General features: G+C 38.7%; 1 protein-coding gene across 1 annotated transcript; it reads left to right on the forward strand.

Moving 5' to 3' along the window:
* The first annotated feature begins 11,408 nt into the window (after positions 1-11,408).
* On the forward strand, positions 11,409-15,163 carry LOC129024090 (large ribosomal subunit protein bL32m-like). Its single transcript, XM_054471053.1, has 3 exons — positions 11,409-11,471; positions 14,312-14,572; positions 14,888-15,163. Exons 1-3 carry the CDS (start codon positions 11,409-11,411, stop codon positions 15,161-15,163), a joined length of 600 nt encoding a protein of 199 aa, XP_054327028.1.
* Positions 15,164-15,724: the final 561 nt, after the last annotated feature.

Here is a 15,724-nt window from a genome sequence, read left to right on the forward strand (position 1 = left end):
TGATCCATTATATTTCTTTGGTATCAGTTGTAACATCTCCTCTTTCATTTCTGATTTTATATGTATATCCTTTCTTTTTTCTTTTTCTTTTTCTTTTTTTTTTTTTTTTTTTGAGACAGAGTTTCCCTCTTACTTCTCAGGATGGAGTGCAATGGCGAGACCTCGGCTCACCACAACCTCCGCCTCCCCGGTTCAAATGATTCTGCCTCAGCCTCCCGAGTAGCTGGGATTACAAGCATGCACCACCATGCCCAGCGAATTTTGTATTTTTAGTAGAGATGGGGTTTCACCATGTTGGTTAGGCTGGTCTCGAACTCCTGACCTCAGGTGATCTGCCCGCCTCTGCCTTCCAAATTGCTGGGATTACAGGCGTGATCCACCACGCCCAGTCTCCTTTGTTTTTTCTTCATCTAGCTAAATATTTGATTTTATTTGTATTTTCAAAAAACTAACTCTTAGTTGTATTGATTTTTTTCTATTGCTTTTCTAGGCTCTATTTCCTTTATCCTCTGATCTTTGTTATTTCCTTCCTTATGCTAACCTTGGAATTAGTTTGTTCTTCTAGTTCCTTGTGGTGTAAGGTTAGGTTATTTATTTGAGATGCTTCTTTTTTCTTCATGTATGTGTTCACTGTTACAAACTTTCCTCTTAGAACTGTCTCCCTGGGCCTCAGTTTCCTTACCTATAAGGGCGAGGGGAAATAATAGCACCTACTTCATAAGCCCTCTCAATTTCCATCCTGCATGCCTTTTCTTCTACCACACCTCATTGCTCAAGATCTAACTAGATCTAATTTGGACTGTTGGGTCACATTACCCTGAATTAACTGACCCAAACCCCCTCCTAGAGAATTCACATCCTAGAGCAGAGGGAAAATTGGCAGGCAACAAGTGATGTCACGCAGGCTCTCTTAAGCAACAATGCACAATCACAGAGCTGAATCCAAATTTCATTCATCATCCAACCATTTATGCACCTGAATTCATGCAGTGAATGGCCACTCTGGAAGCAGGGGGCTAGGGAGTAGACTTGAGGTTGTTCATTTGAGGGGTTTTGAGACTGAAACAGGACAGTGGCAGAGGATGAGGAAAGAAGGTGGATATGAAAGGCAGAAAGGAGAAAGTCAACTAGACTTGGTGGATCAGCTATGAGGAAACAGGAGGATTTTAGGCTGCACATAAGGCAGAGGGCACAGAGGAAATTGCACAAGTTTAAGGGGGTGATTAAGACAAAGATAAATGCCAGAGGAACTCTGAGGGCTGAGCAATCAGTGTGGGATAGAATGGGCAGAAACATGTAAAATGAGGAGGATCATTATGAGGAGGAGGGATTCGGGCTAAGTCACTGTGTGACTTTGGACCAGTCACTATCCTTCTCTGGTCCTTTAGGTTTCCACCTGCTAAACTGGGAAATGGAGAATGATAATTGGGAGGAATAAATTACATAAGAGAATGTTCAAGAAATGCCTAGCCCTGTAGGCAATATGGATGGGAAGCATGTGGCAGGTGTGCTTGGTCCAGGGTGGGGTGGGGCTGGGCTGCCATTTGGGCAACAGCGATGCCACAGGCAGGAGGATACACATACATGCAGACAAAGGAGGGCATGGTGGAGGGGAAATGTGACCTGGGCACATGCGTGTTGGATTTGATGAGCTCAAAGGCCAAGGCAGTCAGAAGCCAAGGCAGTCAAATCAATGCTACTCTGGGAGGCCCTGTCTTGGCAGTCAGCAGATAGGGGCTTCTCTGGACTGTGACTCCTAGACTGCCACTTCCCCAGGAAGTACCCAGGTCTGCAAGGCCCGAGTCCTCTGGGTTTTGATCCCAAGTCACCTCCAGAATTGCTGTGTGAAGCTGAGTCTGTTCTGAACCACTCTGGGTCCAGGTTCCTCATATGAACAACACAAAAAGGCATGTGTGTGTTGGTGGGGAGGTGGACGAAACATTTCCAAAGGTCCCCTCCTGGTTTGTTATGCTTCAGTTCCATGGCCCTAAGTCCTTTTTTTAAAAGTCTAGTCCTGTCTCCATTCCTACTTTGTTGTGTCCTTGAGTCAGCTGCTGGACCTCTCAGAGCTTATTTTCACATCAGAAATATCTCTAATCTCCTGATTGGACAGGAGAGTCTCTAACACCCAATGACATTCCCTGAAAGACTCTCACCCTCATCTTAACCTGGAAGCTTCAGGTAAGTCAGGAAAGTGAGATGCTAGTTACAGATAACTCCAGTTCTGAATCTTCCATCTTTTTTCACTGCCCTCCGCTCCAGACTGTCAGGAGCTTGCAGCACTGGCTCAATTGCCAAACTCGTTGCTATGACAACAGTTACAAATAACTCAGATGCAGATGAAGATTTTAACCCAAGAGCTGCTGGGCCAAGGGCTTCTTGCTTCCTCCTTAGACCAGATGAGGGAAAATCCAAAAAATTATTTGGGATCAAGTCATTCTCTTGCTCAGAAGCCTGCCAAGGCTCCTCAATGTCAAGAATAGTAAATCCTAGCATCCAAGCCCCCCACCCCTCACCAAACTTGATTTAAATCTTTCCAATCACTTGCTTCCATTAAAAAATGATCACTCCTGTTTTTTTGAAACCTACACCTACCATGTCCTTTGTTGAATGCTTTATATACGTACAATATCTGCAGAAATCTTCCCAGAACTCCAACAAGTAGACATTATTATTAGACATTATTATTCTCACTTTACAAAGGAGAAAATTAAGGTCCATGGATACAAGTGAGTTGAGTAAAGAGGTCAGAGAGTAAGAATCCAAACTCAAATCCATAAGATTCCCAAACACACGCTGTTTCCATTGTCAATGGTTCACAGATGTTGCTCTACAGACCTGACATATCCAAAGAGTCTGTGGCAGATTTGGGTTTCCATTCAAGAAGACTGAATGCATTTGTCTCCTCTAACTCTTGAGATCCTAAAAAATAAGAGTAAAGGAATCAAACGTATAAACTCACAACTCCAAAGAAAGCTGGAGGAGTTCCCATCAGTGGTGAAGAGATTTCAATAACTTTCTGGCAAGCAGAAAGGGGCGGGAGGGGTGGTAACTGAGAAAGCAGGGCAGGGGAAGGAATGAGCAGAGTCCACATGTGGGAAGGGATCCACCGGGAGAGAGCTCATCTACCCTGCCAAATCCTGGAGAGGTGCAGTAAAGGTATCCTGATGGTGGGAACAAGACATAAAGCCTCAAACAGGGGATAATTGAAAGTGTGTATTGGAACAGTTGATCTCCCTCCACCTTCCCCTTACTTCGTGGGTAGAAATCACAAGAGCCAAGTATCTACACTGCAGCAAAATATCAGAGAGTTCACCAAAGAAATCAAACAGTCCCAGAGCAATGGTCTCCACCTTCTGTAATTAGAGGTCCTCTGGCAGATTGTGCAAGTCTCTATCCAGTCACCTTAAAGGAAAGTCCAATAGTAGACTTGACAAGCCCCTTCCCCTTACACAGAGCTCCGAGTCAGCATTTTATTGTGTTCTTAAATCAATGGGCTGATATGCTTGCACATTTATGAAAAAATATGCTAATAGGTTTATAAATGAACTGATGAAGCAAATGTGAAAAACAAAGGCTAGGCACATTCAAGTGGAAAAAAATCAAGCAATTATTAAAACCAGAAACATTAAAAAAATTTTAAGGTAATTATAGTACATGTCTTGACTTTGTAGTGACTACTGATTTACTAGGAATTGGGATATAAACCTATGAAAAGAGTAAATGGAGGGAAAATAGCGGATGGAAAAGAGATAAATCCTCTTCTACCATAAGGAGATGTCAAAAGATAATGTCTCTAATTGCTAAGTTAGAAAAATACTAATATAAGTATATTATGAAGAATATTATGAAGACTCATGGTGGTCCATCACTTAAAACTCCTTTCAACCATAAGTAAAAACAAACAAACAAACAAACAAAAAACACCCAACTGACAGTGTCTTAAACACATATGGCTTTATTTATTTTTCAGTTAACAGGAAGTGCGGCATGGGTTCAGCTGCTCAATGACGTTATCAAGAAATCAGGCTCTTTCTGACTTTCTTCCTTAACATGTTGTCTTCATCCTCATGCTAATCCCTACATGGTCACAAGATGGTTGTTACAGCTCTAGACAGCACGACTATATTCAAAGCAGAAATAAGGAAGGGGACGGCATTAGCTATGTAAGCGTCTTTGTTCAGGAAGTAAAAGGCCCCCAGTAAACATCTCATTGGCTATAGCTGGATAATATAGCCATCCTTAGCTACAAAGGAAGCTAAGAAAGCAAACAGCTGGTTGTTTAGCCTCTGAATTGGAGGTGGCAAAGGAGAAGGGATTTGGGAATGGTAAATTCTGAAGAAACAGCTAAAAGTGTTGAAAGCAGTTTCCTGCAGGACATGCAGTGGGAAGAAGTGCTACAGGATATTGCTAGGTTTTGTTATGAGCCCTTTAGTAGCATTTTATTTCTTTTAATGATGTGCATATATTACTTTGATAAAACTAAAATGTAAGTGATGGCTGGGCAGGGTGCCTCACGCCTGTAATCCCAGCACTTTGGGAGGCCGAGGGCGGTGGATCACGAGGTCAGGAGTTCGAGACCAGCCTGACCAACATGGTGAAACCCCGTCTCTACTAAAAATACAAAAATTAGCCAGGCATGGTAGCACGCACCTGTATTCCAAGTTACTCAGGAGGCTGAGGCAGGAGAATCGCTTGAACCTGGGAGGCGGAGACTGCAGTGAGCCGAGATTGCACCACTGCACTCCAGCCTAGGCGACAGAATGAGACTCTGTCTCAAAAAAAAAAAAAAAAAAATTAAGTGTTATGGTTTTATGAAAAAATTTTTTTTAAATAAAAGCTGGTAGAAGTTTTCTGTCTCCAGAGGAAACAATGTCAATTCACCATGGAAGCAAACTTACCAGAATAGTCTTTTTACTTAAACTAAGGTCTCTCAGGTATCCCTACTGATCTTAGAGAAAGTTGTGCTATCACTATTAATCTAAATGTGACTGGTGGAAACCAGGACAGCTCTGTGATGTAGTTATGTGGGTTGACTGTGGTTAGACAGTCCTGGTGCCATTTCCTGTTCCATTTATTAGCTTTGTGACCCTGAGTGAATGACACCTGGAAGCCTTACTTTCCTTTTTTATGAAATGAAGATAATTCTAGTGCCCAATACAGAGTAAGCACTCAGAAATATTAACTACTATGATTAAAATGTTAAATGTTCTGGACAGAGCATGGTGGCTTACGCCTGTAATCCCAGCACTTTGGGAGGCCAAGGAAGGCGAATCACCTGAGGTCGGGAGTTCAAGACCAGCCTGACCAACATGGAGAAACCCTGTCTCTACTAAAAATACAAAATTAGCCAGGCATGGTGGTGCATGCCTGTAATCCCAGCTACTCGGGAGGCTGAGGCAGGAGAGTCGCTTGAACCTGGGAGGTGCAGGTTGCAGTGAGCTGAGATCATGCCATTGCACTCCAGCCTGGGCAACAAGAACAAAACTCCGTTCTCAAAGAAAAAAAAAGGTTAAATGCTCTGTGTAGTGACAAAATCTGGGTGTACTTTAACAATATTATGCTTCCACTGAGTTAATTTTTTATCCCAAACATAGTTTTAGACTAGACTGTCACTGAAAATTATTATGTGTTTTTGAGAGATGTGTGTGCATTCAAATGGCCAACAGATATGTGAAAAAATGCACAAAATCATTAATCATTATGTAAATGTTAATTAAAGACAGAATGAGGTATCACCTCACACCTGTCAGGAAGGCTAGTATCAAAAAGACAAAAAATAACAAGTGTTGACAAGGATGCAGAGAAGGGGCAACCCTTGTATGCTGTTGGTGGGAGTGTAAATTAGTAGAGTCATCATGGAAAATTGTGTAGATGTTCTACAAACTAAAAATATAACTACCATATGATCTAGAAATCCCACTACTGGGTATATAGCCAAAGGATTTGAAATCAGTATGTCAAAGAAATATCTGCACTTCCATATTTATTGCAACATTATTCACAATAGCCAAGATATGGAATCAACCTAAATGTCCATCAACAAATTAATGGATTAAGAAAATGTATACATTCACAATGAAATACTATTTAGTATTTCAAAAGAAGGAAATCCTGCCATTTGCAACAAAAAAGATGAACCCGGAGGATATTATGCTACATAAAATATGCTAGGTACAGAAAGTCAAGTACTGCATGATCTCATGTATATGTGGAATCTAAAACTTAATACACCTGTTAATCAAATTTAATATACCTGTTAATCAAACTTAATCAAACTTATAGAAGCAGAGAACAGAATAGTGGTTACCAGGGGCCAGGGTTAAGGGGAATTGAGAGATGTTGGTCAACAGATACAAAATTTGAGTTAGACAGGAGGAATAAATTTTTTTGAGATCTATTGCACAGCATGTTGAGTATAGTTAATAATAATAATGTATTGCATATTTCAAAATTGCTAAGAGAGCAAATCTCAAATTTTCTCACTACAAAAATTGATAAGTATTTGAGGTGATGGATATGTCAATTCACTTGATCGAATTACTGTGTACATATATCATAACATCATATTGTACCCCATAAATATACAATTGTAATTTTTCAATAAACAGTTAAAAAGTTTAAATAAAAAGGAAATTATGTAGCCCAGAAAGGAATGAGATAATATATACAAAGTGTTGAAAAAAAAAAACAAAAAACCTTCCAACCAAGAATACTACATCTTGCAATATAGTCCTTCAAAAACGAAGGAGAAATAAAGACTTTCTCACACAAACAAAAGCTGAGAAATTTCATCAGTACCAGATCTTCCTTACAAGAAATGCTAAAGAGAGTTATTCAAGTTGAAACAAAAGGATGCTAAACATAAACATGATAGCATAAGAAAGTATGAAACTCATTGATAAAGGTAAATATATAGACAAATATAGAAAATTATATTACTGTAATGATGGTGGGTTAACCACTTTTAATTCCAGTATGAGTTGAAAGATTAAAATATTAAAAATAATGATAACTAAAATATATTTAAATGTACACAATGTGAATAGGTGAAAATCTTGACAATAAGACAATAAAATATATGGAGTGGAAAAGTTATGATGTAGTATATATGTATGCAGTTGAAGTTATCAGCTTAAAATAGGCTGTTATAAAATTTTTTATATAAATTCCAAGGTAATGACAACCACAAAAATACCTGTACAGGAAACACAAAAGAAAAAGAGAAAGGAATCAAATCATAGAAATACAAAATATAAAACAAACAAAAAGGAGCACAACAAGAGAAGAAAAGACAGACAAAAGAACTACAGGACTAACACAAAACAATTAACAAAGTGGCAATTGTAAATTCTTCTTTATCAATAATTACCTTAAATGCAAATGAACTAAACTCCCCAATGAAAAGACATACAGTAACTGAACATATTAAAAAAGAAAAGAGCAAACTACATGCTGTCTAAAAGAAACTCGCTTTAGATTTAAGGACACAAGAGGCTGAAAGTAATGGCATGGAAAAAAATCTCATTCAAATGGTAAACAAAAGAAAGAAGGGGTGGCAATAATCATATCAGACAAATAATAATTTAAGTCAAAACTTGTCACAAGTGACAAAGAAGAACATTATATAATGATAAAAAGACTAATCTGCCAGAAAGATATAATCGTTACAAATATATATGCACCCAACATCAGTTCACTTAATTTCATAAAGCAAACATTGACAGGCTGAAGGAAGAAATAGACAGCCATACAATAATAGTAGGAAACTTCAATATCCCACTTTCATTAATGGGTAAAACACCCAGATAGAAGATCAATAAGGAAAGAGAGGACTTAAATAACACCATAGACCAAATGGACCTAAGAGACATATATGGAATATTCCACCCAACAATAATAGAATACACATTTTTTTAAGTGCACATGGAAGAATCTCGAAGATAGACTACATGTTAGGTCAAAAAACATTTCTTAGCAAATTTAAGATTGAAATCATACCAGATAAGTTTTCTGATGATAGTGAAATAAAACTAGAAATCAATAGCAGAAGGAAAACTGAAAATTTTCATATAAGTGGAAATTAAACAATACTCTTTTGGAACAGCCACTGGGTCAAAGAAATCAAAAAGGAAATGAGAATATACCACAACTCAAATGAAAATGAGAACAAAACATATCCAAACTAATGGAATGCAGCAAAAGCAGTACTGAGAGAGCAGTTTATAGGAAGAAATGCTTACATTAGAAAAGAAAAAATATCTCAAGTAAACAACCTGTCTTTCAACTCAAGGAGCTAGAAAAAAAAAGAACAAACTATGCCCAAAGTTAGGAGAAGGAAAGAAATAACAATAATTGGAGCAGAAATAAACAAACTGGAAAATAGAAAAAAATCAACAAAACTAAAATTTTTTTTAAAGATAAGCAAAATTGACTAAAAATTATTGAAGACTCAAATAAATAAAATCGTAAATGAAAGAAGAGACATTACAACTGAAATAAAATAAACACAACAGAAATAAAAAGGATCATAAGAGACTACTGTGAACAATTATATGCCAGCAAACTGGATAAACTAGAAGAAGAGTTTATTTAATGGATAAATTCCTACAAATGTACAACCTACTAAGACTAAAGCATGAAGAAATAGAAAATCTGAGCAGAACTATAGTTAGTAAGGACTTTGAGTCAGTAATAAAAAAACCTCCCAACAAAGAAAAGCCCAGAATTAGATGGCTTCACTGGTGAATCCTAATAACAATTAAAGAAGAATTAATGACAATTCTTCTCAAACTCTTCCAAAAAATGAAGAAGAGGGAATGCCTAAAACTCATTTTATGGGGCCAGCATTGCCCTGATACAAAGCCAGACATTACCATAAAAGAAAACAACAGGCCAATATCTCTGATGAATATAGATGTAAAAATCCTCAATAAAATACTACAAAACTGAACCAGACAGCACATTAAAAGGATTATACACCATGTCCAAGTGGGATTTATCCCTGGGATGCAAGGATTTCTAAATTTTACTTTCCACACAACACCAATGTAGCAAAGATGTTTTAACTGATGAAAATCAATTAATGCGATACACCACATTAGCAGAATGAAAGCTAAAAAATCACATAATTATCTCAATAGATGCACAAAAGGCATTTAAGAAAATTGCAAATTAAAACCACACTGAGATACCATTTTACATAAGCCAGAATGACTTTTATTAAAAAGTTAAAAACCAACACACGTTGGCATGGATGTAGAGAAAAAGGAACACTCATACACTGCTGGTGGGAATGTAAATTAGTTCAACTTCTATAGAAAACAGTGTGGAGATATCTCAAAGAACTGAAAATAGAACTATCATTTGACCCAGCAATCCCACCTACTGGGTATCCACCCAAAGGAAAATAAATCATTATATTAGAAAGACAACCAGAACTTATATGTTTATTGCAGCACTATTTACAATAGTAAAGTCATGAAACCAACCTAAGCCTGCGCCAACAATGGAGTGGATCAAGAAAATGTGGCATATTCTGGACACAGAAATGGGCAAAGATTTCATGACAAAGATACCAAAAGTAATTGCAACGAAAGCAAAAATTTACAAATGGGAGCTAATCAAACTAAAGAGCTTCTGCACAGCAAAAGAAACTATCAACAGAGTAAACAGACAACCTAACAGAATAGGAGAAAATGTTTCCAAATTATGCATCTATAAGGAACTTAAATTTACAAGAAAAAGAACAACCCCATTAAAAAGTGGGCAAAGGACATGAACAGACACTTCTCAAAAGAAGACATACATGTGACCAACAAGCATATGAAAAAAAAGTTTAGCATCATTGATCATTAGAGAAATACAAATCAAAACCACAATAAGATACCATCTCACACCAGTCAGAATGGCCATTATTAAAAAGTCAAAAAACAACAGGTGCTGGCAAGGTTGTAGAGAAAAAGGAATGCTTATATACTGTTGGTGGGAGTATAAAGTAGTTCAACCATTGTGGAAAGCAGTGGGGCAATTCCTCAAAGAGCTAAAAACAGAACTACTGGCCGGGTGCGGTGGCTCACGCCTGTAATCCCAGCACTTTGGGAGGCCGAGGTGGGCGGATCACGAGGTCAGGGGTTCAAGACCAGCCTGGCCAACATGGTGAAACCCCGTCTCTACTAAAAATACAAAAATTAGCCGGGCATGGTGGCGCATAGTCCCAGTTACTCGGGAGACTGAGGCAGGAGAATTGCTTGAACCCGGGAGGCAGAGGTTTCAGTGAGCTGAGATCACGCCACTGCACTCCAGCCTGGGCGACAGAGCAAGAGTGTCTCAAAAACAAACAAAACAAACAAAAAACAAAAACAAAAACAAACCCAGAAATCCCATTACTGGGTATATTTCCAAAAGAATATAAATCATTCTATCATAAAGACACATGCACGTGTATGTTCATTTCAGCGCTATTCACAACAGCAAAGACATGGAATCAACTTAAATGCCCATCAATGATGGTAGACTGGATAAAGAAAACATGGTACATACACACCATGTGAATACTATGCAGCCATAACAAAGAACAAGATCATGTTACTTACAGGAACATGGATGGAGCTGGAGGCCATTATCCTTAGCAAACTAACACAGGAACAAAAAACCAAATACTGCATGTTCTCACTTATAAGTTGGAATTAAATGAGAATACATGAACACATAGAAGGGAACAACAGACACTGGGGCTTATTGGAGGGTGGAGAATGGGAGGAGGGAGAGGATCAGGAAAAATAACTAATGGGTACCAGGCTTAATACCTGGGTGATGAAGTAATCTGTACAACAAACACCTGTGACACAAGTTTACCTATCTAACAAGCCTGCACACGTACCCCTGAACTTAAAAGTTAAGGGCTGGGAGCGGTGGCTCATGCCTGTAATCCCAGCACTTTGGGAGGCCGAGGCAGGTGAATCACCTGAGGTCAGGAGTTCAAGACCAGCCTGGCCAACATGGTGAAACCCCGTCTCTACTAAAAAATACAAAAATTAGCCGGGCGTAGTGGCAAGCACCTATAATTCCAGCTACTTGGGAGGCTGAGGCAGGAGAACCACTTGAACCCGGGAGGCGGAGATTGCAGTGAGCCGAGATCACACCACTGCATTCCAGCCTGGGCAACGAGCAAAACTCTGTCTCAATAAATAAATAAATAAATAAATAAATAAATAAATGTTAAAAAAGAGAAAATGTGATATACATACACCATGGAATACTATGCAATCATAAAAAACAATGAAATCATTTCCTTTGCAGCAACATGGATGCAGTGGAGGCGATTATCCTAAGTGAACTAACACAGAAACAGAAAATCAAATATTGCATTTCTCATTTATTAAATGGGAGCTAAACAAAGGGTACACATGGACATAAAGATGGAGAAAATAGACTCCGAGGACTTCAAAAAGGGGGAGGCTGAGAGGAGGGTGAGGGTTGAAAAATTACCTGTTAGATATAAGGTCCAATATTTGGGTGATGGGTACACTAGAAGCCCAATCCCCACTATTACTCATGTAATACCCATGTAACAAACAAGTGCATGTATCCTCTGGATCTAAAATAAAGTTTAAAAAAATTAAAAAGAAAATTTAACACATTTTCATGATGAAATCTTTCAGCAAACTAGGAATAGAAGAAAAATACCTCAACGTAATAAAGGTCATAATGAAAAGCCCACAACAAACATACTCATGGTGAAAATAGAACTACCATATAATCCAACAATTCCATCTCTGGCTATTTATTCCAAAGAATTGAAATCAGGAACTTGGAGAGATATTTGCACTCCTATGTTCATCACATCATTATTCACAACCAAGATACGGAAACAACCTAAATGTCCATCAATCGATGAATGAATAAACTGTGGTATGCACATATGATGGAATATTATTCAGTGTTAAAAATGGAGGAAATCTTGCCACATATGACAACATGAATGAACTTTGAGGACATTATGCTAAGTAAAATAAGCCAGTGATAGAACAAATACTGTGTGATTCTACTTAGATGAGGTATTTAAGATAATCAAAATCATAAAACCAGATAATAGAATGGTGGTGACCAGGGATTGGGAAAAAGGGGAAATGAGGAGTTGCTATTCAATGGGTATCAAGTGTCAGTTATGCAAGATGAATAAGTTGTAGAGATATGCTATATAACGTCATGCCTATAGTTAACAATACTGTAAATTTTGTAAACTTAAAATTTGTTGAAAGTAGATCTCATGTTGTGTTCTTACTATAATGAATTTTTTTAGAAAGATATTTCATGCAAAGACTAACCAAAGGAGAGCAGAGAAAGATGGCTATACAAATATAAGGCAAAATAGACATTAAGGCAATAACTGTTACAAGAGACAAAGAAGGACATTAAATAATGATAAAATGGTCAATGCACCAAGAAGTAGAACAATTATCAACATATTCATTAAATATCAGATCTCCTAAATACATAAAATAAACATTGATAGAATTGAACGGAGAAGGCTGGGCGTGGCAGCTCACGCCTGTAATCCCAGCACTTTGGGAGGCCAAGGAGGTGGATCACCTGAGGTCAGGAGTTCAAGACCAGCCTGGCCAACATGGCGAAACCCTATCTCTCCTGAAAATACAAAAAAATTAGCCGGGCGTGGTGGTGTGCACCTGTAATCCTAGCTACTTGGGAGGCTGAGGAAGGAGAATTGCTCGAACCCAGGAGGCAGAGGTTGCAGTGAGCTGAGATCGCGCCATTGCACTCCAGCTTGGATGACAGAGCGAGACTCTGTCTCAAAAAAAAAAAAAAAAGAAAGTAAAAAGAAAAGAAGAAAGAAAAAAGAATTGAACAGAGAAATAAACAGAACTACAATAACAGTAGGGGGCTCCAAGACTACATATTCATATGGAAAATACAACCATATAGAAGATCAATAAAAAAATAGAGGACTTGAACACACTATAGGCCAATTAGATATAACAGACATAAAACAGAACACTTACCCACCAATAGCAGAATACACATATTTCTCAAGTACACATGGAACATTCTCCAGGATAGACCATATGTTAAGCCACAAAACAAGTCTCAATAAATCTAAAAATATTGAAAACATACAAAGTATCTTTTCGTTTTCTTTTTTTTTTTTTTTTTTTTGAGACAGGGTCTCGCTCTGTCCCCCAGGCTGGAGTACAGCGGCATGATCTTGGCTCACTGCAACCTCCACCTCCCGGGTTTAAGCTATTCTCCTGTCTCAGCCTCCTGAGTAGCTAGGATTACAGGCACGCACCACCATGCCCGGCTAATTTTTGTATTTTTAGGAGAGGTGGGGTTTCACCATGTTGGCTAGGCTGGTCTCAAACTCCTGAGCTCAAGTGATCTACTCACCTCAGCCACTCAAAGTGCTGGGATTACAGACATGAGCCACCACACCCGGCATCTTTTCTAATCACAATGGAATGAAACCAGAAATCAGCAGCAGAAGGAAAACTGGAAAATTACCAAACGTGGAAATTGAACAACTCACTTGTAAACAACCAATGGATCAAAGAAGAAATCACCAGGGAAATTAGGAAATATCTTGAGACGAATGAAAATGAAAATACAGGCCGGGTGCGGTGGCTCACGCCTTTAATCCCAGCACTTTAGGAGGCCGGGGTGGGTGGATCACCTGAAGTCAGGAGTTCAAGAGCAGCCTGGCCAACATGGCGAAACCGCATCTCTACTAAGAATACAAAAATTAGCCGGGCTTGGTGGCACACGCCTGTAATCCCAGCTACTTGGGAGGCTGAGGCAGGAGAATCGCTTGAACCCGGGAGACGGAGGTGGCAGTGAGGTGAGATCACGCCACTGCACTCCAGGCTGGGCGATAGAGCAAGACTCCGTCTCAAAAAAAGAAAAAGAAAATACAACTTACCAAAACTTGTAGGATGTGGCAAAAGCACTGGAAAGAGGGAAATTTATAGCTGTAATCACTTATACTAAAAAAAAGAAAGATCTCAAATCAACAATCTAAGTTTATACTGTAAGGCTCTAAAAAAATAAAAACAAAATAACCCAAAGCTAGAAGAAGGAAGGAAATAATGGAGCAGAGAAAAATGAAATGGTAAATAGAAAAATAATCGAGAAAATCAAGAAAAGCAAGAGTTGCTTCTTTGAGAAGATTAACAAAATTGACAAATTGTTAGCCAGATTAACTAAGAAAAAAAGAGAAGACCCAAATAACTAAAATCAGAAATAAAGAGTGGACGTTAAAACCAATTTTACGGTTCCACCATGGCCTGTGGCCCAGGGACTGCTTCAAAACTACTGGGAGCAACTACTGCGGAAGCTTCCACAGAGCCGGCCGGGCTTTCCTAGTTCTCCGTGGGGACCAGCATTAGCAGTACATATTTACAGCCCAGCCATATTTACAGAGCCAGCAAATGATACCAGTGGAAGTAAAAAGAATTCCAGCCTTTTGTATAGTATCTTTTGGATTGCAGCTCCCCAAAACAGACGCACCATTGAAGTTAACCTATGTAGGAGAAGAAACCCTCAGAAGCTTATTAAAGTTAAGAACAGTATAGGCGGGCACGGTGGCTCATGCCTGTAATCCCAGCACTTTGGGAGGCCGAGGCAGGTGAATCACCTGAGGTCAGGAGATCAAGACCAGCCTGGCCAACACAGTGAAACCCCGTCTCTACTAAAAATACAAAAAATTAGCCAGGCGTGGTGGCACGCGCCTGTAGTCCCAGCTACTCGGGAGGCTGAGGCAGAAGAATCACTTGAACCCGGGAGGCAGAGATTGCAGTGAGCCGAGGTCGCGCCACTGCACTCCAGCTTGGGTGACAGAGCGAGATTTCATCTCAAAAAGAAAATGAAAAAGAAAAAGAACAATATAGATGTTTGTCCTGAATGTGGTCACCTGAAACAGAAATATGTCCTTTGTGGCTACTGCTATGAGAAAGTGCGCAAGGAGACTGCAGAAATCAGACGACAGACAAGGAAACAAGAAGGGGGGCCTTTTAAGTCTCCCACCATAGAGACTATGGTGCTGTACACGGGAGAGACGCCGTCTGAACAAGATCAGGGCAAGAGGATGATTGAACGAGACAGAAAGCGACCATCTTGGTTCACCCAGAATTGGCACCAAAGATGTTAAAAGGATAACTTCACAGTAAATCATTTATCCTGAAATAGAGGAAGATTCTTTATGTTGTTGTGCTTGTTTTTTAATCATCAATATAGTTTAACACATTCTTTCTAAGCAGTTTTGTGTGGGATAATTTGAAGAATATATTATGAGTTAATGCTGAAAATTTTGTGTATCCAAAGGCTCAATGGATTATGTTTCTATTACATATAAGGTTTAAGTAAACATAAAATTTCCAGAACAAAAATAAAAAATTTAAAATTCATAGCAAGAAAAAACAATTTTACAGAAATATAAAGGATCTTAAGAGACTACTATGAATAATTATAGGTCAACAAATTGGATAACCTAGATGAAAGGGACAAATTCCTAGAAAACAAACCTACCAAGACTGAATCATGCAGAAATATAAAATCTGAACAAATCTGTAATTAGCAAGGACACTGAATCAGCTATCAAAAACCTCTCAAAAGAAAACCTCAGGACCCTATGGGCTCACTCATGGATTCTACAAAACATTTAAAGAAGAACACAAATACTCCTGAAACTCTTCCAAAAGAAAAAAAAATG

This window comes from Pongo pygmaeus, chromosome X (assembly GCF_028885625.2).
Source record: "Pongo pygmaeus isolate AG05252 chromosome X, NHGRI_mPonPyg2-v2.0_pri, whole genome shotgun sequence".
Lineage (NCBI taxonomy): Eukaryota > Metazoa > Chordata > Mammalia > Primates > Hominidae > Pongo > Pongo pygmaeus.

What these genes read in the sequence shown, in the direction of transcription:
- LOC129024090 (XM_054471053.1), top strand. Translation starts at nt 11,409, where the DNA reads ATGGACATAAAGATGGAGAAAATAGACTCCGAGGACTTCAAAAAGGGG. An exon ending in AGGGGGAGGCTGAGAGGAGG is followed by an intron (nt 11,472 to 14,311) that starts GTGAGGGTTGAA and finishes CCTGTGGCCCAG; the next exon opens with GGACTGCTTCAAAACTACTG. An exon ending in ACCCTCAGAAGCTTATTAAA is followed by an intron (nt 14,573 to 14,887) that starts GTTAAGAACAGT and finishes AAAATGAAAAAG; the next exon opens with AAAAAGAACAATATAGATGT.